The sequence below is a fragment of the Bison bison genome, unplaced genomic scaffold (genome assembly GCF_000754665.1).
Source record: "Bison bison bison isolate TAMUID 2011002044 unplaced genomic scaffold, Bison_UMD1.0 scf7180017864181, whole genome shotgun sequence".
Classification (NCBI taxonomy): domain Eukaryota; kingdom Metazoa; phylum Chordata; class Mammalia; order Artiodactyla; family Bovidae; genus Bison; species Bison bison.
Genome location: NW_011494753.1, coordinates 5116260 through 5140260, shown reverse-complemented (window position 1 = coordinate 5140260; position 24001 = coordinate 5116260). Strand labels below are relative to the sequence as shown.

Sequence of the window (24001 nt, the reverse complement as noted above, 5' to 3'; positions counted from 1 at the left end):
AAACAGGCTGTCACGCTGCTTGACTACGAGGTTCCTTCCCCATGTCCAGGGGGCAGGACAGGCACCTGGGGCTTTGTCTCCCTCCTCTTCTGCAGGAGGACTGATGAAGGCCATGTCCTGCTCCAACACCACCCATCAGAAGCCTGCAGGTCCACAGGTAGCCTGGGGCAGCCTGAGGGGAGAGACAGCACTTCATATGGAGATGCGGGCTGGGCTGACTCAGTAGTCAGGGAGATGGTGGCTGGGGGACCAGACACCTTGGGGAGGCCTGAAGGAGCCTGTGTCCATGTCTCCTGCCCCCTCAGCTCTCCAGGCCCCAGTTTCCTAGTGAAAGACCCGTGGCCAGTTCTTGCCATGTAGTTGAGCACAGCTGGCATCCCTTTGGAACTAAGCCCCGGCCTTCAGAGCTGATGTTCCTTGGGGTGGCGCAGGTGTCGGTGGACAACCGGACTCTTGGGCGTTTGATCAGCAAAACTCAGCTCTCTGAACTCATGTCCCCCTGTAAGCCCAGAACAGAACTCACAGCCTTGAAGTTCCACCCACTGCTCCTGGCCACGCAGGGGCTGTTTGAGATGTTTGTGGGTCAAAACCCAGTAATGTTAAAGATGACACCCTCGTCTGGTCCCCAGGCCTTGCGGTGGCCCACACCTCTGGGAGCCACACTTGAGGCTATGGCAGGAGCAGCAGCGGTATGTGGCCAGTGGCCCAGCGAGGCTGCCTGCAGACCACGTGGAGAGGCAGCTGGCCTTCCACACCCTTCCTGAGTGTGTCTTTCAGTGGCAAACCACAAACCTAGGAAGTGGCTGAACGGAAGAAGCCTGACTGCAAAGGGATGCTAGGAATTTCTAAAGACTTCTTGCTACTGTGAACTTATCTGATTCTTATAATGTCCAGTAACAGGTGGGGTGGTATGTGGTTCCTCTATTATTGTTATTTAAACAGGTTCACAGATGGGCCAGTTTGATTAGAAAAAGATTAATTTATCATTTTAGGTTGCTATATTAACAAAATTATATTATAAAATCCATTTAAATGGAACATTTAATAATATTTATAGCCCTGTTAAGACCAATTTCTACTTAATAGGAAATGAATGCTGTTTATTATAAATCAATCCTATAAGAAAAAGCAGAGTTCGTTGTCAAATAGATTGGAAATGAAATGTCGCATTATATCTGGTTTGGGAAATCATAAAACATAGACTGGCATTTAACTGTGAGCTGTGCATAAAATACAGATTGAAAACAGAGTTCATGACTGCTGTTTTGTCATGAAGGGAGAGGCAGTCTCGGTAAGGTCTGCATTCATGTGTTGAAGTCCTATCCCCCAGACCTCAGATTGTGACTGTATTTGGAGATGGGGTCTTCAGAGGGGTCATTAAAGAAAAATGAGGTGATTAACGTAGACCCTCATCCACTGTGACTGTTGGTCTAATAAGAAGAGTAGATTAGGACAGAGACACAGCAGAGGAAATCGCGAGAGGACACAGAGATTTGGGGTTACCCTGTCTCTGGAGCCCAGGTCACCTGGAGAGGCTCTGCCTTGCTCGGACCCATGCCTGCAGCCTTGCTGACCCCTGAAGGAAGGAGCCCAACCCCAGGCTCTCACTGTGTGAGGTGTGGGCCATCCAGTACTGTCACCGCCACGAGTGTGCTGTCACAGTGAACACTTGCTGAATGAACCTCCCCGTGGCTCAAGCTGTGCAGCGATACACAAGAGAGCTGGGGCTCGCCCTCAGCCTGTCCCCCTGACCTAGGGCCAGCTATCTGTCCCCAGTTCCAGCCCCAGCTCTCGGAGCACCTTGTACCCACGGCAGGCTCTCCAGGCCCTCGACCATACATCCAATGGTCCTGCTCTTTGTTCTGCTGAACCTCCCCAGTGGGATCACCCCTTCCCCTGGAGCAGAGCTATAAGACTAGCCATATTCGAAACATCTGCTGGGGTGTGGATTTATAGATCTTGCAGAATATTATTTTGTAAAAAAAAAAATTCACCACCAGCTACAGTGGGTCCCAGGATCTCCACACACGAGCTGCTGAGGGCAGAGAGCTCACAGACACCGATCAGGCCACTGATGGATCTGAACGCAGCATCCGCTGGTCAAGAAGGTGATGATGATGAGCTGAGCCAGACGTAACGAGAAACGTGGCAGGTTCTCATTCATTCCCAAGGGCTTGAGTAACCAGGTATTCTCATTCTGTCTGTATTGGTTTGCTTGGGTGGCCATGATGACGAAAGACGGAGGGGCTTAAACAGCAGCCATTTATTAATAACAGTCTGGAGCTCAGAAGTCTAAGCACAAGGTGTCAGCAGAGTCATTTCTTTCTGAGGCCTCCCTCCTTGGCTTGCAGGTGACTCTCTTCTCTGTGTCCTCTCGCGATTTCCTCTGCTGTGTGTCTCTGTCCTAATCTACTCTTCTTATAAGACCAACAGTCACAGTGGATGAGGGTCTACGTTAATCACCTCATTTTTCTTTAATTACCCCTCTGAAGACCCCATCTCCAAATACAGTCACAATCTGAGGCCTGGGGGATAGGACTTCAACACATGAATGCAGACCTTACCGAGACTGCCTCTCCCTTCATGACAAGCCAGGGTACCTTAACTCAGACAAAGGACCTGTCATCAGTTCACCGAGGAAATGCAGGATCTGGTCTGATGCTTTCCTGCTATTTACCAGTCTCCAAGGTCACGCGTGGCTCCGAGCTTCCTGCAGAACTGATGAGGAAAACTTTCCGTGAGCGTCATTAAGAGGCCATGGACTGAAGCAACTTCAGTATGGTACCACTCCTCCCAATGATGGTCCTCACTGTCCACCTCGCTTGTGGGAGCCTCATCCATCGGCCCAGGAGCCCTCCCGACACCACCCCTTGTTTCTTCCAGGACAAGATGCACTAGGATCTTTGTGTGTACTTTCTGTCCCAGATCTGGTAATCCTTTTAGACATGGGAGTTTGGGGTCAAACAGGACCCGCTTGCTGCTGGGGGGTGGGGGCAGGTGCTTGTCTGGAACAAAAGGTGAGGAGGCTGCAGGTGAGGCGGAGTCACCTGGTCATCTCTGACATTCCTGAATGTCCCACCCGCCCCAGGGCGCCTGCCTGCCCCACACTGCTGAGTGTGTGTGAGAACCAGCCCCCTAACTGCCTGAGCCACCTCGAGCTGGGTTTTGATGACCTGCAGCCGAAGCCGAAGCGGTTCTAACCATCACCAGGGAGTGAATGGAGGGAGGTGTAGCAGGGAAGGGCAGGGAGGGGGAGGATGGTTTCCTCACCACCTTTCCTCTCACTGAGCATCCTTGGTCCTTGTAGGCAAGGATGCTACAGGAATGGTGACGTCAGAGTCTGTAAAGAGCTTCCTGGGCAGCTCCTGGGGGGCAGAGTGCAACCCAGCCTGAAGGTACAGAGCTGGAGACCTTCTGGAAGGAGGGAGTGAGAAGCCCCTCATCAGGCCGAGGTCTCACTTCAGCAGGATCAGAAGGCTCCTGACTGCTTTGGGGAGGTTGTCCTGGCATAAGCCCAGGGCTCTAGGAGAGAAAACCTCTGAGCATAAACTCCCTGGTGGCATTTAGATGTCAGAGGCATAGGAATGTGCCATCAAGTCAGTCGCCAGGAGCCAAGCCTGGCTCTGGCTCTCAGCAGGACCACCTACCCAGTCCCTGCTCCCCCTCCTACGGGGGCACAGCCATGGGTGGGATGCATGGCGCTTGTGCCACCCTCACCTGGTCAGCCCCAAACCTGACGCCCACGGGCAGTGCATGGCCTGGGAGGAGGGCTGCTCTTCTTTCTGCGCTTAAATAAACTGGATTTTCTCCTAAGGAGCACACCATTGACAGCCTCACGCACCCCTGCTTTTTAGGGGATTGAGAGCCTAACAGCATATGTGGTTTATTTCCAGATGAGGACCCGAGTTGGTGAAGAACCCTTTTTTTTTTTGCACCTTTGCCCTTCCCTAGATAGGTGGTCATTGCTGGTGAAATAAAGAGGAGAGTCCAGATGCAACTGCCTGGAAACATCACATTCTCTCCCTAATTCATAGCTGGCTCAGTGAACCCCCACCTACCACCTCACCCCCTCCTTCCTCTGATGCACTCATTTCTGAGGTTGCTCCACAGCTGGACAAATGCAAGTGTGGAGCTCAGCCTTTGTTAGTAAGATGCCAGTACAGGTACTGGAGGAAGGTGTTCTTCCCAAATAAAATGACTAAGTTTCAAGAAAAGAGCCATTTGGCCCAGCCTGGAATGTGGATGTGATGCTTGGTGCTACAGCATCTATTCTATAACCATGAGGCTGAAATCACATGATAAGGATGGTGGAACAGGGAGAGGCTGGAGCCTGAGTCCTTGAGGATGTCTAGGGCTAATGCACCAGCCCTGGACCACCTACCTCAGGACTCCCTGTTACAGAAGCAGAGCAGCAACCACCCTTGCAGCTCAATGCTATTCAGAGTCATCTTTTTTTGGGTGCTAACACATGGCTTTCTGTGGTTGCTTCCACTTTCTTGGCCTCATAAAGGCTGAGAAGAGAAGATAAGCCTGTCCCCCAAGCAGATTCCTAATGTTTTTTCAGTTTCTCACCACCATTCCATTCTAGTGGAACTGCTAGGATCTGGTATTTGTGGAAAGCCGCCGGCAGTCTCTGATGTCAGGCCAGAGGTAGGACAGTACCCCACAGAACTATGGGGTAGACTTCCTCTGGTGATGGCTCCTCGGACACTGTCTGCTCTGTTGCTCCTGCCCACAGCAGATCCTTTCAGGGAGACACTGGGTGGCCAGGAAGGGGGCCAATTGAGGCCTTTAGGTTTATCTTTGAAGGAACATGTATGGATCAGGGGACAGGCCTGATTCTGGGACAGGTGGTACCATTCCCAGGGGTGACTGAGAACTTCTGTGTGTGGAGGGACTATCTCTTGGTGGTAACTTCACAACTAAATGGTGAGGTCCTTACACATGTCCAGTTAGAAAGAGACCAATGGGAAAATGGGTGGAAGAGAAAGGGCAGAGGATGGGGTGGGGGTGAGGAGGGTGAACAAGGGAGGCAAAGGCGTTCACTCCCAGGGAGGTGGGTGTTACTGCACAACAGAGAAGGGGACAGGCTGGGAGGCACATGGCACCCCTCGGGCCACACGGTGAGGGCGTGGCAGCGCCCAGGCCCAGCGCCGTCATGCCTCCATGACAGGTGCCTGCAGGGCTGTACCAGTAGCATGCCAGCCACATCCTGCACTGGCACGGCACCTTTGCTCAGCTCCATCTGTCCATTATTTCTAGTTAGAATAATCACTCTCCTGCTGAATGGAGCTGGTGCCTGTCTGGGGCATATACTGCCTTGGACAGAGTGTGGCTTGGTGGGGTTGCCTGTCTCCCCTACAAGGTGGTGAGGGCCCAAGGCAAGGACACCTCATCTTTGGGTCCTTCAAACCTGCAAGCAACAGGTAGCATCACTGAATGGACCCTCAGCCCCAGGCCTGTAGGACCACTGGACTTCAGGCCAATGGGAGAAGCAGGAAGCACGGTTTCGCCTACCAGCACGCACTAGCGAGGGTGGCACAGGGGACGTGTTGGCAGCAACACTTAAAGCCTCAGAGTCTGTAGAGCATTCGTGTTCTCTCCCAATGTGTGAGGGCCTGGTATGCAGCACTGAGGTTACCCAGCCAGTGGGAGCCACTCACATGTGCTGTGCTTCTGCTTGTGTAGTGGTTGTGAGAACTGAATGGGTCAATGTGCAGCCCTGGTCACATGAAGACCGTGGGGGCAGGGACCACACTGCTACGAGCAGGGAGCCAGCAGGGGGAGCTGTAGGAGCCCACGGCACAGCCCCAGACACCACGCTGGGACCACAGCCGACTTATGGCAAAGCAAGTTTTCAGAGGTGAAACCACCCATACCTCTGTGATGCTGCCTGCTAAGCTGTGGAACTCACCCACATTTGTCCTTTTGTTGATGAGCACCTTCACACTGGCCTGGAAAGCATCCAAAAGCAGCACTAGAAGGCCTGAGAGAAGCTCAGTGCCTTCTGTGAGGCGGGGACTCAGCTTGGAAGGCCCTGTGACCACGATCTTCCCTTTACCAGAGAGTCACTGCAAGACCAGATGAGCGGCCTGGACCCCAGTCCTGAGAAAGGGCCCTCATTTTTAAAATTTTGAAATAAAACACAGCCAATTTTATTAAAATTCTCCAAAATTTATACGCAACATGCCGTTTCTACAATGTTTCATCTTGATGTGATGGTTTTATTATTTCATCTCTCTTTTATAGTTTTTTCATTTTTTTCTGTACAGTTCAATAGAAGACTAGAGTTCAGAGCTGCCAGGTTAGGAGCCGTTGACCTACCACTCATGGCTAACATCTGACTTCTAAGGTCTTTTCAATCACTTGCTGATAGGGTGAGGCTGGGAAAGGGCCCTCTTGTCTCCCAAGAGCCACAGTGAGCCACAAGAGCCGAAAGCCATGAGGGAGGTGCCAGCTCTCACTGGGCCGAAATGCAGAGAGACAACAGGAAAGGCCTAAATGTGGCTACAGTGAGACGTCTGTAACAGCTCAGCAAAAGGACGTGACATCCCTCAGCTGCCTGAAGCCCTGCTTGCCTTCCTTCTGGACTCACATCACCATGGGATGAGCCAGCAGATTTCCTGGGACCACGTCCGATGGCAGGGACCCTGAAATCACTCAGCCTTTCCTTCCCTTGGTCCCCTGAGGGCTCTCTGTCTAACCAGACACAGAAGTGAAAAAGGAAGAGTTCCCCCTTTGTTGCTCAGTTAATCACACATCCATCAGCAGTTAACATTTCAAACAAAATCCCACCATCTCCACAACAGACACATAATGCGCTGACTAAAGACAGGCCCCACACAAGTCTATGTGACTGCGGCTGGGACTGTGCAGTGCACGGCCTGTGGGCCCAGCTTGGTAAGACTTTCTGCAGCACTGAAATGACAGGAAGCTCCCATGTAATGATTTGAATGGAAATATCCATCTTTTGATTCTAAGCTTCCTGCAGAGCAGAGGCTGGCGAACATTGTTCATAAAGCGCTCATTAGTAAGTGGTTTAGTCCCTGCATGCCACACAGTTTCTGACACTGCTTCTCAACTGCTCTAAGGGTACAAAAGCAGTGAAGTCGCTCAGTCGTGTCCAACTCTTTGTGACCCCATGGACTGTAGCCTACCAGGCTCCTCTGTCCATGGGATTTTCCAGGCAATAGTACTGGAGTGGATTGCCATTTCCTTCTCCAAGGGATCTTCCCAACCCAGGGATCGAAGCTGGGTCTCTCGCATCGTAGACAGATGCTTTACCATCTGAGCCACCAGGGAAGTCCTGGTGGCTACTGCTACAAAAGCAGTAGCCACAGATAATTCGCCTTTGAATGAGTGTGCCTATGTTCCAATAAAACCTAATTTACAAAGAAAGTGAGCTATAGTTAGGTGACTGCACTAGAACAGCTTTTAAAAATTACATCTGAGATTAACTACATCCATATAAAATATGTGTAGAAGTGAAGGGAACCACAGTAAAGGCTAGATAAGGGTGATAGAATTATTAACTTCATCATATTTTAAAGTGATTCAGTTATATATATTCTTTTTCCGATTCTTTGCCCTTAGAGGTTATTAGAAAATATTGAGTACAGTGCTATACAGCAGGTCCTCGTTTATTTTATATATAGTAGTGCGTATTTCCTAATTTATCCTTCCCCACTTCTCCCTTTGGTGACCATAAGTTTGTTTTCTCTGTCTGTAAGCCTGTTTCTCTCTTGTAAATAAGTTCATTTGTGTCTTTCTTTAGATTCCTCGTGTGATATCACATGATATGTCTTTCTCTGACTTACTTCACTTAGTATGATAATCTAAGCTTTTTAGTATGATCATCTATGATAATGATCATCTAAATCCATTCCATCCATGTTGCTGCAAATGGCATTATTTTCAATGATATTTTTTGCATGCATACGGTAGTTTTAGGCAAAACCCATCACTGCTGAGTGCCCTTCACAAGGGAGGGCTCCACATCCCGCCTCCTGCCCTCCTGGCCCCTCTGTCCCCGCCACTGTCAAGTGGCAGCAGGCTTACCTTGTTCTCTCTGCTGGTCTCTCTGCTCCATGGACACAAGGGCAGAGAAATGCGCTTGGTCGTAGGCAAGAACCAGAGGTGAGCAGTGGCATCTGTTGGGAGGTACCTCCAAAGGCAGGTAAATCCCTCCGAAGGGGATTGGAGCGAACGCTGCAGACACAAACAAAGGTGAGGAGGGCACTTGGAGCTGGAGGGGGCACGGACAGCAGCCCTCACCAACCTGGGGGAGGTGACAGGGCAGAGGGAACGGAGGGTGGGCTCAGGCTGCAGCCCTGGGTGCTGGCATCACCTATCATCCACTCCGCAGTAGAGGGGCCTCCTCCCACCCAGCAGGAGCTCCCTGGGAGCTGGGTGTTGCTCAGCCCACAATGGATTAGGAAGCCCAGCTCACAGGGGCCAGGATCATTAGACCCCGAGTCCTGTGCCTGACAGGGCACCCTCCCCAACCTGCCTCCCTGGGCAGCGTCCTCCTGGCTTGTTTGTCCTGGTGCCTTGTCAGGCTGTGCCCTGGGAACAAGAGGACCAGGGCTGAGGGGACTCTGCTGTGACCTGCTGGGCCTGCCTGCAGCCCTGAGGCCTGCTCAGGTGACCAAAACACCTGCCCCAGGTGGTCAGCCAGGACGTGCACTAACGGCTACCTGGAAACCTGTGTTTTCCTGTGTTCACAAAAGCACCTGCACACAGAACAACATCTGTGCTGCGCCAGAGCCTGTCTGTTCTGGGTTTTGAGAAACTCAATGAGAGCAGTCCAGGCCCAAGTCCTAAGTAAGATGGGAAATAAGAGATGGGGATTGGCTCCTTTAGCAACTGGGACGTAATCTTGTTCATTTCCTTACCAAAAGCGGGGAAAGGCCTAAATTCTTACTGAGATACAGTAAATACTAGAAATACATGCCCTGATATGGCCTCTACTTTTTAATCACAAAAGACCTTGTCTCTTGGCCTTGGAGTCAGTGACTCACTGCCCTCCTTTGAGTGGAAGGAAAGGACAGTCGACCTCAGGGATGACTTTGATGAGCTCAGGATTCCTCCCCCACCCTTCCTCTGTCTATATCAGTGACTGTGCTTCTGGCCTCTCTCTGTTGAGAGGCAAGGTGGGTCCAACCTTTGAGAGGGCTACAGGACAAGGGAAGGAAGTGTGGACCCAGCCCTTGGGATCTGACGAGTATAGGGACCCTGATGCGAGGCCTGGCTCTGCACCCAAAGGCTGCGGACCTCGGCAGGCCTGTGTCACTGGAAGTGACCAAAGCACCCCAGGCCCCTGCCCTCTGTGGTTATACCAGCCACGAGAGGCAGGGCACTTGCACTGGAATGACCCTTCTGGTCCCTTCTCTTCAGAGAGCCCACAGGTGGTATCCTGTGGGCTCTAGGAGAAAGGCTGGAGGGAGAACACGCCTGGAGCCCTCCCTCCCTGGGTCGATCCTGCTTCCTCCAAGGCTTCAGCCAGGGGTAGGGGCACGTTGTGTGGCCTCTCTGGGCTTCGGGCTTCTTGTCTAAAAAGTGGGAGGCAGTGTCCACCCTGGGAAGTACTGGCCTGGCCAAGGGAGAGGGGGTGTGAAGTAGGTACCAACCCTAGAAAGCCCTCCATCCCTTCCTCCTTCTTCCCAGCTCTGGTCCCATCACAACCTTTTGGGTGACTTTGCACTTTACGCCTTTCTTGTTTCTTCTTTAAAACATGTAATGGGGGCGGGAGGGGACTGGGGTGGCAGAGTGGCCCTGGGACAAGTCTGGCACTACTGGAGGGCATGGGCAACTGGCGGGGCCAGGAGCCCCTTGGGGTTCATCCTGACCCCCTACTCAGCCAGATTTCTCCTGCCATCAAAACACAGGGTGGATGGACAGCCAAGAGTAATCCCTCCTGGGAACTCCCTGAAAGTTCAATGGTTAGGACTCTGGGCTTTTACTGGCAAGGCCCCAGTTTCAATCCCTGGTCAGGGAACTAAGATGCCACAAGTTGAGTGGTGTGGCCAAAAAAAGATAAAAGAAGAGTAAACCCCTCCCCCCTCCCCCCTCCCTGCATGGGGAGGAAAAAGAAACATGGAGTTGAGGAGAAATAATAAAGGCTTTGTTCAGGCAAAGTAAGGTTCTGTGTCTTTCTGGAGGCTCAGCCGTTATGTTCAACGGTCCCTTCCTTACTTGGGATGCTACACTTTCTGGGTGATGAATAAAACACATCCATTTCATTATGGGTAAACTTACCTTCCCCACCTGAGTCCCTCAGCATCGTATCTGCTACGACGACGATGGGCCTCCTTAATATGTGGGCGAGGACGAAAACGTGGAACTCCTCCAGACTCTCGTACACAGGGTCTTCGGCGTTGTCCATGCTGGGGACACAGTGAAGCAAGCCTGTCACTGGACCAAGTCAGGAGGGAGAGCGGCGGATGGAACACCCTTCCTTGCACAGACCCTGGCCATCTCGGCCATCCGAAGTCATCTGTGGCCACCTCCCTCCACACCACTTGATGGCAGCAAGCACACTGGACCCAGCCCTCCACCCCTACCCTGGCTGGGTGGTCTCAGGACAGAAGCTGAGGCAGAGAACCTGGCAACGTGGAAGCTGAGCCCCCTTTAAGACACAGTCTCCCTGGTGCAGAGGCGTCCTGCTCAGAGTGGGTGGCCACATGGGGGCTGGTTCTCTGGGGGGTTGAGGAGGAATGGAGGCTCTCCCTTGGGCTCATGCCCACATCCAGCAGCTTAGGCTGAAGCTTTACCCTCAGGGCAGCAGGTATGCTTGGGTACATTTGATGGGCTGCTGCGAGCACTGCTACCAAGATCTGTGGGCCTTTCTAGGGAATACCCCGACTGAAGAGGGCGGTGAGAAGTCTTCCTTGAGTGAAGTGGAGGGAGTGACAGATTGCCCAACCAAGCCACTTAGACTTTCCTCAGCCTGTCCCCTGGCTCTTGTCTGAGGCTCAGGGAGAGGGCAGGCTCCAAAATCTGCATCACTTAGGACTCTAGGACATGGGCAGAGGACTGTAGCCTTGATATCCTCAACAACCAGGCTGCCCCAAAGGGAAGAAGCATGGAGAGGGGAGAGCCAGTGCCCCCAGCTTGATGGGGCCTCTGGGGCACTTGAAGGTAGAGGGTGCTCTGAATTAACTGAGGATGATCTCTGATGACTGGAGTAGGTGGGGGTCAGAGTTAGCAAGTGTGACCCACTTGAGGATTCCAGGGTGGGGCTGTCCGGGGTGTGCAAAGCCTGTGGTCAACTGCTTGAGTGGCTTCTAGAACAAAGGCTCTGCATCCCCGGAGATGCCTCACAATCACCTTGGAGTTTTGTTGTTATTGCACCTATGGCTTTTTCTGTTCTTTTTTTTTTTTTGGTGATTCAATATACTTTAATACTTTAAAAAATGGCAATACCCAAAAGCTCACAAAAAAGTTGTAAAATATAAATAATTTTTTTCCCCTTCTGGACCATTTGAAAGTAAATTATCAGCCTGAAATCCCATCACCCTGGTAGAACTTTGTGTACATTTCCTGTGAACAAGGTTACGTTTCTATGATACATTCTCCTGTGTCACCACCAGACTCTGGAATTCATCTAATCACTAATGCACTGATGCACGTGGTCACAGTTAAAGACCCTAGTCACCATGTGCCAGCTGCCCCAGCAATGCCTTTGAAAGAAAAGTTCCAGCTCTGGACGGTGTGCTGTATTCATCTGTAGTGTCTCTTTAGCTTGCCTCTGAAGCTCTGTCTTCAGTTTGGAACATTCCTCAGGGTACTTGACTTCTAGGACCTGGGCTGTTTTGAAGACCACAGGCCTGGTATTGTGTAGAATGTTCATTTATTGTTGTTTAGTCACTAAGTCGTGTCTGACTCTTTGTGACCCCATGGACTGCAGCATGCAAGGCTTCCCTGACGTTTGCTATCTCCTGGAGTTTGCTCAAACTCATGTCCTTTGAGTCAGTGATGCATTCAACCATCTCATCCTCTGTCACCCACTTCTGCTCCTGCCCTCAATCTTTCCCAGCATCCGAGTCTTTTCCAGTGAGTTGGCTCTTCGCATCAGGTGGCCAATGTATTGGAGCTTCAACTTCAGCATCAGTCCTTCCAATGAGTATTCAGAGTTGATTTCCTTTAGGATTGACTGCTTTGATCTCCCTGCTGTCCAAGGGACTCTCAGGAGTCTTCTCTGGCACCACAGTTCAAAAGCACCAATTCTTTTGTGCTCAGCCTTTTTTATGGTCCAACTCTCATATCCGTATATGACTACTGGAAAAACCACAGCTTTGACTAGACAGACCTTTGTTGGCAAAGTAATGTCTCTGCTTTTTAATATGCTGTCTAGGTTGGTCATAACTTTTCTTCCAAGGAGCAAGTGTCTTTTATTCATAACTGTAGTCACCATCTGCAGTGATCTTGGAGCCCAAGAAAATAAAATCTGCCTCTGTCTCCACTTTTTTCTCCCTCTATTTGCCATGAAGTGATGGGACCAGATGCCGTGATCTTAGTTTTCTGAATGTTGAGTTTTAAGCCAGTTTTCTCACTCTCCTCTTTCACTTTCATCAAGAGGCTCTTTAATTCTCCTTCACTTTCTGCCATAAGGGTGGTATCATCTGCACATCTGAGGTTGTTGATATTTCTCCCGGCAATCTTGATGTCTGTGGTCTGGTTTTGTATTTTCTCACAATCAGAGCAGACTGGCTTATGACGCACCCTTTTAGTGGTTTTACAGCTGCTGACTTCCCATCCATAATTAATAAGCATTTTATGGGAAGGAACTTGGACCCTATACACATATTCCACTCCTCACCAAGTCTTAATACCATTTATTGATATCAGTCTGGATTCTCGGCTTTTATTTGATTCAGTGAGTTATAACCCATCAGTGTGGTTATTCTGATGCTCAGATACCCACCTGGTCATTGGAGCTCTTTCAAGTGGGATCTATGGCTATGTGACAGCCCCGTCACTATTTAGAGCACATCCTTGCTTTTCAGCAGAAGGAGGTAGTTCAGGTTGCAAACTAAAAATGCTGCCTGCTGTATCAGTACACAAAGGGTGTTGCAGCCATCAGTGATTATAGCTGCCCCAACAGTGAGCCCTGAGGAAACTCAGGATGAGAGCAGGATGCCCCCCAACACCATCTAGCAGCCAGCTGCTGCAGCCACCCGCCTCTTCCCGACGGTACACCCCGAGTGGACTCAGGACGAGAAAACACAGGATCCTGGCCCTGGAGAGCTGAGGTGCACATCAGAGCGATCAGTGAGCCCAGACTCTTGCATCTCCCCCCGCTCCCCACACACAAAAGCACTCAATTCCTTAACGTGGAATGTTTGGTAATCTTTTGATGTTCTGACTACTTGGTCTTTGTTACAAAAAACGCCTGTCCTGGTTCACCTATTTCCCTCTTGGAGCAATCTCTTCGAGCTATCTGAGGGGCTGTGTCCCAGGTTTAAGTCCTCAGCTTTGTCCACCGAATAAAAACATCACTCTCAACTTTTAGGTTGTGTATATTTTTCAGGCAAGAAGATTCATCTTATATCTCTTCTGCCTCAGCCCTGTATTTAGCCATTTCTATTTTTTTTCCCCAAATGGTGGATAATGGTATTTAGAAGCCAAAATATGATTATTGCTAATGTCACTTCCCCTAGACTTGGTAAATAGAGCTGGGAGACGTGTGTGTGTTTGTACCCTCACATGAGTACACAAACATTTTCATCTGTCATCTATCTATCCATGTATTATACATCTATCTATCTATTATCTATTTACCTATCTATCATCTACCTATCCATCCATCCATTACCTATCTAGCTGAAACTTTGAGTCCCCTGATACCGCCCATTCCAATCTAACACTCCAGAGTTCATTCTACTTCTAACTCCTTTCTCCAAATCTCCACCAGTGATGTTGCCCTTCCCCTGAGTTGCCCTCTTCACTCCATCTGGCTCTGACACCCTGGCCTTGGTCCTCTGTGTCCTGCCACCCTGCACCCTGCCCACTGCAGATGCCCATCTTGCTTTGATGAACCTTATGGATTTAGGACTGAATTTTTCAGGGAAGGAAGGGATGCAAAAGAGGAGCACGTTAAAACATACACATGCCGAGTCTAACACAATGCCACATGCATATCCATGCATGCATGCATGCTTCCATCCATCCATGAACACATGCATTCATCCTTCTGTTCATTCACCTGTCCATCCACCCACCCACCTGTCTGCCCATCCATCCCAGATCTGTGCTAGGGTTGGGGCATGTGGTTGCTCCACATACATCTGCAAGTCTCATAGCTGGACACAGACAGCAGTGATAGGGGTGCAAGCCCAACTGGAGGAGAGTTATGGAGATGAGCCTAGAGCAGAGCAAATCCTGTTTTGGTGTTGAACATGACAGCCAAAGGTCAACTGTGACTCTGCTCAGTGGCCCAGAGGGCGGAAGAAAGGGTCCCAGCTCCACCCTGGGGGCAGCCGGAGAATCTCTAAGTCCTTCCCTACTTGCTCCGGCTGCTTGCTCCCAGGGCACAGGGAGCAGGTTTGAACTGGGGGTGGGTCCTCATTCTGTGCTCTCCCCTCAACACCCCTGCATGCCCTTGTGCTTCTGGAGCCTCAGCAAATATTCCTGCTCATTGGATGCAGGCTGGGAATTTGGCTTGATGACTCCTCAGGCTCCTCTGAGGTGCAAATGGGCAAACAGGAGAAGACTTTGGAACAGTGACCTGTGCGTGTGAGTTACTGTGACTGAGCCTGCTGGTAGAAATCAGCTCCAGCAAAGCCAGTCCTGAATATTCACATCCACTTCTCATCCCAAGACTTCACATCAACTTCCTGTGAGTTTACTTAGCAATGCTAGATGTGGGGTTGTAAACAGAATCTTGCCTCTGGGAAAAGACACCTAACATCCCTAAAACACTTAGTTATTGGTTAAGAAGACTAATGTGCAATGTAACTGCTTCATCCTCACACCTGGGTGTGTCTGAGAGCTTCCTCACAGGCCCTAGGCCACAACAAATGTGTTCCCTTTACTTCAGTGTGTACCTGGGGAGGGGGGATCAGGAGCACAGGGACAACCACCCACCAGTGAAAACCCCCTGAGAGAGATGGGTTCCCTCAGCAGAGGCGGTGGGACCAAGACGCAAGGATGGTGGAGTGAGTCCAGATGGCACTGAAGCTGGTGGCAGGAATGAAAAGGTACAGTGCAGATTCGGGGGTGTCCTGGTTTAAATGGCAGTAACAGCCTTAGAGGACATCCCAGCAAGAGCCCATGTCATGGACAAGGAATCCAGTCTGGGCAGCCAGTGGGGTCTTGCCCAAGGGCAGTCACACGGCTACACAGAGGGGCAGCTTGGGTGCAGGCCCCCCCAGGACATGTTCCCTATTGCTCTCCCCAAGGTGCGGTGTCCACACCTCCTATCTTGCTCAGGGAAGTCCTGCTTTATGGGTCACCAATGGCCGGTGGCCACTCTCACTCTCCACAATGTACCAATTTAGATAAGTTGTATAGTCACTCCAGCCATGGTGATTCTCCTTGTGACATAGTTATCAGTATCCTGTGTACCCTCTCATCTGAAAATAAAAGCATAAATGGATGGACCTAGAGATGATAATACTAAGTCAAGTCAAGTCAGACAGAGAAAGACAAATACCACATGATATCACTTATCTGTGGAATCTAAAAAATTGATACAAATGAACTTGTTACAAAACAGAAACAGACCCACAGACATAGGAAACAAACTTATGGTTGCCAAAGGGGAAAGGTATTGGAAGGGATAAATTTGGAGTTTGGGACGAGCAGATACACACTACTATATATAAAAATATAAACAACAAAGTCCTACGATATAGCACAGGAAACTATACTTAGTATCTTATAATCCTGTAATGGAAAAGAATCTGAAAAAGAATATGTATATATGTGCAATCGAATCACTTTGCTGTACACCTGAAACCAATATAATATTGTAAATCAACTATATTTCAATAAAAACTTAAAAAATACAAGCACATATGTGTTTGTGTGTGCATACACACATATACAGGACTATGAATATATGTGCATATTTAGCTTCTACATAAAACCCTCCCCACCACCTCTAGGTGAAAGGCAGGGTACCCCATGGACTTTGCCGACCCTTGCTTTTCCTAAGGGTCATCCAGAGAGGCCTCTGCCGTAGTATGCGGTCTCCTCCCCTCCCATAGCTGCACAGCACTCGTTATGCATGTGTCAGTGAAAACACTGTTGCCTGCCATGTCCGTAAGCAGAGGATGTCGCAGCCACCAAACCATCACCTTACAGCTGCCTGGATGGCGAACTCGGAGGGAACTCAGGATGCCCACCATCAAACCAACAGACGCTGCAGCCTCCCACGATGGTGCACCCGGAGGACGCGAAGGATGAGAAAGCCCAGGATACTGGCCCCGGGTAGCTGAGGTGCATATCAAAGGAATAATTTCAGGGAGCCCAGACTCTTGCACTTTCCCAATGCACGGAAAAGCACTGTACTTCTTAACTTCAGATGTCTGATTTTCCTTAATTAACTGTAATCTTCTGATGCTCTGACTACTTGGTCTGTGTTGTAAAAACTCCCACATGGCTCTTCCCTTACCTTTTTGGAGCAGTCCTTTGAGCTATCTGAGAGGCTACCTCCTGGGCTTAAGCCCTCAGTTTTGTCTGCCAGATAAAACCTAATTCTCAATGTTTGCGCTGTGCATTTTCTTCAGTTGACACATATGTGTCACTGGCAGCATTTCGGCCACTGGTGGGGCTTGACCCCTTCTCCTGGGCAGGTTTGGAGCCATGAGGACATTTTTGATGAGCTGACACATAGGTGGAGAGGAAGCTGGATGGGGAGTCAGCCTGAGGGGCTCACAGGGGCTGAGGCCAGCCAGTGCCCTGAGGTGGGCCTCTGTATCTGGTCAGGGACCGTGTCTGCCCAGATGGGCAGCTTTTCAAAAAGATTTCTTAAGGCACAACAGTGCAGGCAGCCAGGACCTTGCTAAGAGTTATGGTCTGGGGATCTAGGACGGAAGGATGGTGGCACTCTGAAGGGACCAAGAGGGTCTTGGGATCTGACAAAGAGCTTCTCAACAGTGGCCAAGGCCTAGGGGTGAGGACTCATCTCACTGCCTAAAATGAAGAAGCTGGGGTCATCTGTGTGACAAATACTTCCTGAGTGCCTGCTATAGGTATAGCACCGTTGCTAGGTGTGTGTATGTGGGTGTTCATGTGTGCACATGTATGCAGGGCTAAGTGGCAGAGACAGACAATTAACAGATGATGAAACAAGAAAAAGTATCAGATGTTAATAAGCATGGTGGTAAATGGGGGCTTCTTTAAATAGGAAGGTCAGAGAAGGCTCCTGACAGATGAAGCGACAGCTTCAATCATATTTTCAATAAGCAATGTCTTTAAAAATTTTGAATGGATTCCGCATTTGCAAATGTGAGAACTCATTAGGTGAACAGTCTTCCTGCTTGGTTCACTGACAGAAGTCACAGAATCTTGAGGAATATTTGTAAGAGTGCCTCCTTTCCCACAACAGGCCAAGCCCTGACCCCAGAGTGCCAGTCTGAGGGGTGAGTACCTCCCAGCAGCAGCATGCCACTCAGGTTTCCTTAAAAGACTGAATTAAGGGACTTCCCTGGTGGTCCAGTGGCTAGGACTCCATGCTCGCAATGCAGGAAGCCTGGGTTTGATCCCTGATCAGGGAACTAGATCCCATAAGCCACAACTAAAGATCCTGCATGCCACATCTAAGACCTGGTGCAGCCAAATAAAAATAAATGTAAAAAAGACTGACAGTTCATATCTCTGAGACTGTACATTAGGAAACCATTTAAGAGTCTAGCTATTTCTGAAAAAGCCCAATAAAAAATAAAAGTAGCAAACCTACTATGAAATTATGTAGCACAGCAATGAAATTGTGGGAAGTCAGTTGCACAATGAGCAGCACACTGGGGCGATGCAGGCCTGGGACGTCAGTCACTCAGTGGGGGCTGCCCAAGAGTCCTCGAAAAGGTCCCCCTCTCTGTCTCATTTTCTCTTTGTTCTAACAGCCTCTCAGGCTCCATAACCTGTCTCATTCAATGGAGAAAAAGTAAGCTATTGCTTTATAAAAGGTTAAAGAACAAAATTGATTATTTTCATCACAAATTCCAGGATAAGTTGTTGATTCTTGCTCTTCATGCCTGATTAGGATCATTTGCATGACTGTGCATCAGGATGTTCTGATTTGATAAGAGGGTGGGTTTATGTTGGCAATCAGGTTCAAGTTCAAATCCTGGCTCTGTCCCTTCTGGGCTGAGGGATGATGAGAACTAATTTCCTGAATTTGTTTTCTGCCATTGGTGATGATAATGATAGCTTCACAGCCCTGCTCGATACAGATCATATTGTAACACGTGTGTGCTCAGTAGATGACATGGCTCTAATTCCTGTCAGACGCTGCTGTCCTTCCCCATCTCCAGTGAATCTTGATCCCCTAGGAAAGCCAGCCTTCCCTGCTCCAGATCCCAGTCAAAGGCTGTGTGGGAGAACGGTGTGAGCACTCATCCCAAGAGGGCTGGCCTTTGCTCCCTGGCTCCTAACAGGTCAAGTCTGGGCACTGGTGTCACGGGCCCCAGGCAGGAATGTCTCCCCTGGGGTGTGTGTGGAGGCACAAGCGCTCAGCACCACACCTGCTGGTCCAGGATCTGGTTCTGTTGGTACACGCAGCCCCATTTGGCCAGCACTGAGCTAGGGTTTGGAAGAGAATCAAAAAGAAGGATTGGGTTGGCTGCACCAATAGGATGTTGCACTGTGAGGGAGAGACAATATAAAACATACATGAGCCCTTCGTGAGCAGGGGCGCTGGACAGGGCTAGGTGTACAGCAGCACATTATGGCTGGAGGACAGAAAAGGGAGTCCCAGGGAACAAGAAAGTACCTGGAAGATTATAAAGCAGGAAGGACTTCAGAAAACAATTCCATAAGGTTGTTTATGAACTCCTGGACTCCCCTTTCTTCAACTCTGGGCTGGGTGATTATCGATCTGATCTGCCCTAATCAGTACACCAAAGGCTCTGAGGACTTACTGAATGTCCCCTGCCCAGGTTCAGTTCAGTTGAGTTCAGTTCAGTCCAGTTCAGTCGCTCAGTTGTGTCCGACTCTTTGCAACCCCATGAATCGCAGCACACCAGGCCTCCCTGTCCATCACCAACTCCCGGAGTTCACTCAGACCCACGTCCATTGAGTCAGTGATGCCATCCAGCCATCTCATCCTCTGTCGTCCCCTTCTCCTCCTGCCCCCAATCCCTCCCAGCATCAGAGTCTTTTCCTGAGTCAACTCTTCGCATGAGGTGGCCAAAGTACTGGAGTTTCAGCTTCAGCATCATTCCTTCCAAAGAAATCCCAGGGCTGATCTCCTTTAAAATGGACTGGTTGGATCTCCTTGCAGTCCAAGGGACTCTCAGGAGTCTTCTTCAACACCACAGTTCAAAAGCCTGCCCAGGTTACAGACTGTGTAATGTGTGGCTTAGGCAAATAGGACAGCAAAGGCTTTGAAAACCACAGCCCAGAGAAGGCAGGTTGAAATTTACAGCGTGAACCTACCTGCTTAACATGAAAAGTCAAGATTTTTCATAGATTATTAACAAGACTCAGAGTCTTGTAATATCCAAAATGTCCAGGATGCAATCCAAATGTACTTGACACATGAAGAACCACAAAAAATCTCAATTTTCCCAAGGAAGAGAACGGTCAAAAGACTACCAACGCTGAGTTGGTGGATGTCAGAATTATCTGACAAACATTTTAAAGAAGTTATTGTGAAAATGCTCCAATCAGTGATGGAAATGTTAGAAATTAAATATACAGTAACTGGAAGAAAAAACTCACTGAGTGGACTCAATAGCGGATTGGGGATGAGAGAGAATGAGTCAGTAAATTTGAAGACAGATCAACAGATGACCCAATCTGAAGAAGAGGGAGAAGAAAAGATTGACAAAAGGAGAATTTCAGTGACTTCAGACAGTACCAAAAGTGTAATACTCATGGCATCAGAGTTCCAGAAGGAGAAAGAGTACACAGCCCCTAAAAAGGAAAAAAAAAAAACACAACCTTAAAGAGATAATGACTGCAAGCTTCCTAAACTGGGTAACACTTCAGACCTATCGATTTAAGAAGCTCAGAGAACTAAGGAGGATACACCTAAAGAAAGCCCTGCCAGACACAACAAAATCAAATTGTTGAAACCTAAGGATGGAGGAAAATTGCTGAAAGCAGCCAGATGAAAAGTGATACACTGAACAGGGGAACAGTAATTCAAGTGACTTGTAGATTTCTCATCAGGAACTACCGGAGAAGAAGGGGAAACGAGATTTTTAAAGTGCTGCAAGAAAAGGATGGTAAACTACTGATAGAATTCTATATCCGTTAAAAATATCCTTTAGGTGTAAAAGGTGAAATAAACATATTCTCAGAAGAATTAGTAATGGAACTCACAACCAGAAAATCTCCCTCAAAATTAAAAGAAAATGTCTGGATTGAAAGAAAATGATACCAGAAAAATGTTGGAACATCAGAAATGAAGGAAGCACAACAGAAATAGTCATGATTTGCATACATATAATAGAGTATCCTTTTCCTCTTGAGTTCTTTAATATATATTTGAAGATCCACATTAAAAATATTATATTGGCTGATGGGGTATTTAAAGTATGTAGATGAAATACATAAGAAAACTATACCATAAAGGAGAGAATAAGGGAGCTATTTGGTAGCAAGGATTTTGAATTGCACTTGAATTCCAAAAGGAATTGCTTAAAATATGTATATTGTAATTACTTGAGCCACCACTTAAAAACTCTATGAAAAGATGTTAAAATCATAAAAATTAAATTAAAATAGAATCTTAAAAATTCAAATAACTGAAACAAGGAAAGGGGAACAGAGGAACAAAAAACACAATGGGAAAAAGCAAACAAATAATAAAACAGGAGACCAAAACTCAAACAGATCAATAATTACATTAAATACAGATTATATAAATGTAGCAGTTAATAGAAATTGTTAGAATCAATAATACCTATTTGCTGTGTTAAAGAAACTCACTGCAAATATAATGATATAGGTAGGTTAAAGATAAAAGGATGGAAAATTACAGATCATAAAAATTTTAATCGAGATCAATTTCAAGAAGCTTTATCAATATCAGGCAAAGTAGACTTCAGACCAAAGAAAACTGCCCCAGATAAAAAGAGATATTATACAATGATCAAAGGATAAATTCAGAAAGTAGGTGGAATAGTCCTAAATGAATGTGGATTTAACAATAAGACTTCAAAATACTTAGAAGAAAAAACTGACAAAACTGAAAAGAGAAATAGAAACAGCCATAAGTATAATTGCAGGGCTCTAAACTTCTCTCTCAGTAGCTGAAAGAACAAGTAGACAGAAAATCAGCAAGGGTATAGAAAATCTGAACAAAACCATCAATCAACTGGATCTAACTGACATCAACAGAGCACTTTACAACAAGTACAGAATACACATCTTTTTAAAATGCACAGGGAATATTCACAAAGACAGACAATACACTCACTCCTTCACAAAACTGAAGGCATTTTAAATGATTTAAATCATACCAATTATGTTCTTAGATCATAAGGCAATTAAACCAGAATTAGTAAAGAAAGACAACAAAACCATCTTACACAATAGACTTTTAAATAATTCAGTAGTCAAAGAGAAAATCTCAAGGGGAGTTAGAAAATATTTTAAACAATGAAAATAAAAATGCAACATATCACAATTTGTTATACGCAGCTAAGCAGCTCTTAAGAGGGAAATTTATAGTCCCCAAATACATATATTACAAAAAATATCTCAGATCAATAATCTAAGCTTTCACCTGAATAAAGTAGAAAAATCAGTGCAAAATATACCTAAAGCAAACAGAATGAGCAGAAACTAAAAGGTAAGAACAGAAATCAATAAAATTTAAATCTAAAAACCAACAGGGACAACCAATTAAGCCAAAATTGGTTCTTTTAAATGATCAATAAAATTGTCAGAACTTTAACAATGCAGATCAAAAAAAAAAAAAAAAAAAGAGAGAGAGAGAAAGAAGAAAAGACACTAACTGCTGAATCTGAAAAGAAAGGGCATATCACCAAAGTCCCCCTGAGGTATTAAGTTACAAGAGAAAATCATAAACAATACTATGCACATAAATTCAACAACTTTGATGAAATGGAACAATTTCTCAAAACAACAAGCTACCCAAAACTACTTATTTCTATTTTGTATAACTGTTAAAGAAGCTGAATTTATAGTTAATACACTTCTGAAAAGGCAATATCTGATTGCAGATGAATTCACAGATTTTGTGAATCTACCAAACATTTAAAGAAAAAATATCACCAATTATAGACAATTTACTGGAAAAAATAGAGGGGTGTGTGTGTGTGTGTCTGCACACACGCATGCTCAGTCATGTCCGACTCCTTGCAATCCCATGGACTACAGCCCACCAGGCTCCTCTGCCCATAGAACTTTCCAGACAAGAATACTGGAATGGGGTGCCATTCCTTTCTCCTGGGGATCTTTCCAACCCAGGGACTGAACCTGCATCTCTTAGGTCTCCTCCATTGGCAGGTGGATTCCTTTACCACTAGAGCCACTGGGAAGCCCAGAAGGAGAGAGAATTGTCTCCAACTTGTTTATGAGACTAGCATTACACTGGCACCAAAAGTAAACAAAGACAGTAGTGCATAAACAGAAAACTGTGTTCAATAACCTCCATGGCAATAGATACAAAAATTCTCAACATAATATGCCAAATTGAAATAACAAATGAAAAACTTTTAACACACCAAGAGAAAGTGGAATTAAACCCTGGAATGCAATGATTCCCTGCAATGAAACCCCTGGTTCAATATTCAAATATCATCCAACGTAACCTACCATATTAATGTCTAAAGAAGAAAAAAATCCACATGATCATATTAACTGATGTAGAAATGTATTTGATAAAATTCAGCATTCATTAATGATAGAAATTCTCAACAAAAAAAAATACAAGGAAACTTCCTCAATCTGATAAAAAATACCTACTAAAAATCTATAACAAATATCTTACTGATGAAAGATTTCTGACTAAGAGTGATAATCAGGGAAGAGTTTCCTCTCTCATCATGTCTGCTGAACATCATACTAGAAATTCTAGTTAGTGCAATAAGAAAAAGAAATAAAAGGCATAGAGATTAGAAAGAAAGAAATAAACCTACCCCTACTCACTGATTATATGAATATCTGTGTAGAAAATCCCAAGGAATCTAAACCTCTTAGCACTGATATATGAGTTTAGTAACATCACAGAATACAAAGTCACAAACATCAGTAACTAGCAATAACTAGCAATGAACAATTGCAGATCCAAATGAAAACATATATACATGTGCATGTATGTGAGCACGCGTGCACACACACACACACACAATCATTTACAATAGCTTCAAATGAAATATTCAGGTATATATCAGATGGTGATTACAACCATGAAATTAAAAGACGCTTACTCCTTGGAAGGAAAGTTATGACCAACCTAGATAGCATGTTCAAAAGCAGAGACATTACTTTGCCAACAAAGGTCCGTCTAGTCAAGGCTATGGTTTTTCCAGTGGTCATGTATGGATGTGAGAGTTGGACTGTGAAGAAGGCTGAGCGCCAAAGAATTGATGCTTTTGAACTGTGGTGTTGGAGAAGATTCTTGAGAGTCCCTTGGACTGCAAGGAGATCCAACCAGTCCATTCTAAAGGAGATCAGTCCTGGATGTTCACTGGAAGGACTGATGCTAAAGCTGAAACTCCAATACTTTGGCCACCTGGTGTGAAGAGTTGACTCATTGGAAAAGACCCTGATGTTGGGAGGGACTGGGGGCAGGAAGAGAAGGGGACAACACAGGATGAGATGGCTGGATGGCATCACCGACTTGATGGACATGAGTTTG

General features: G+C 47.1%; 1 protein-coding gene across 1 annotated transcript in view; it reads right to left on the bottom strand.

Moving 5' to 3' along the window:
- Positions 1-24001, bottom strand: part of OTUD7A (OTU deubiquitinase 7A) — a 193775-nt gene that overhangs the window by 13443 nt on the left and 156331 nt on the right. The window contains exons 9-10 of the mRNA XM_010843400.1: positions 10258-10385; positions 8059-8208 (exon numbers count right to left, since the gene is read on the bottom strand). Coding sequence (XP_010841702.1) covers positions 8059-8208; positions 10258-10385 — 278 coding nt within the window. The remainder of the gene's footprint in view (positions 1-8058; positions 8209-10257; positions 10386-24001) is intronic.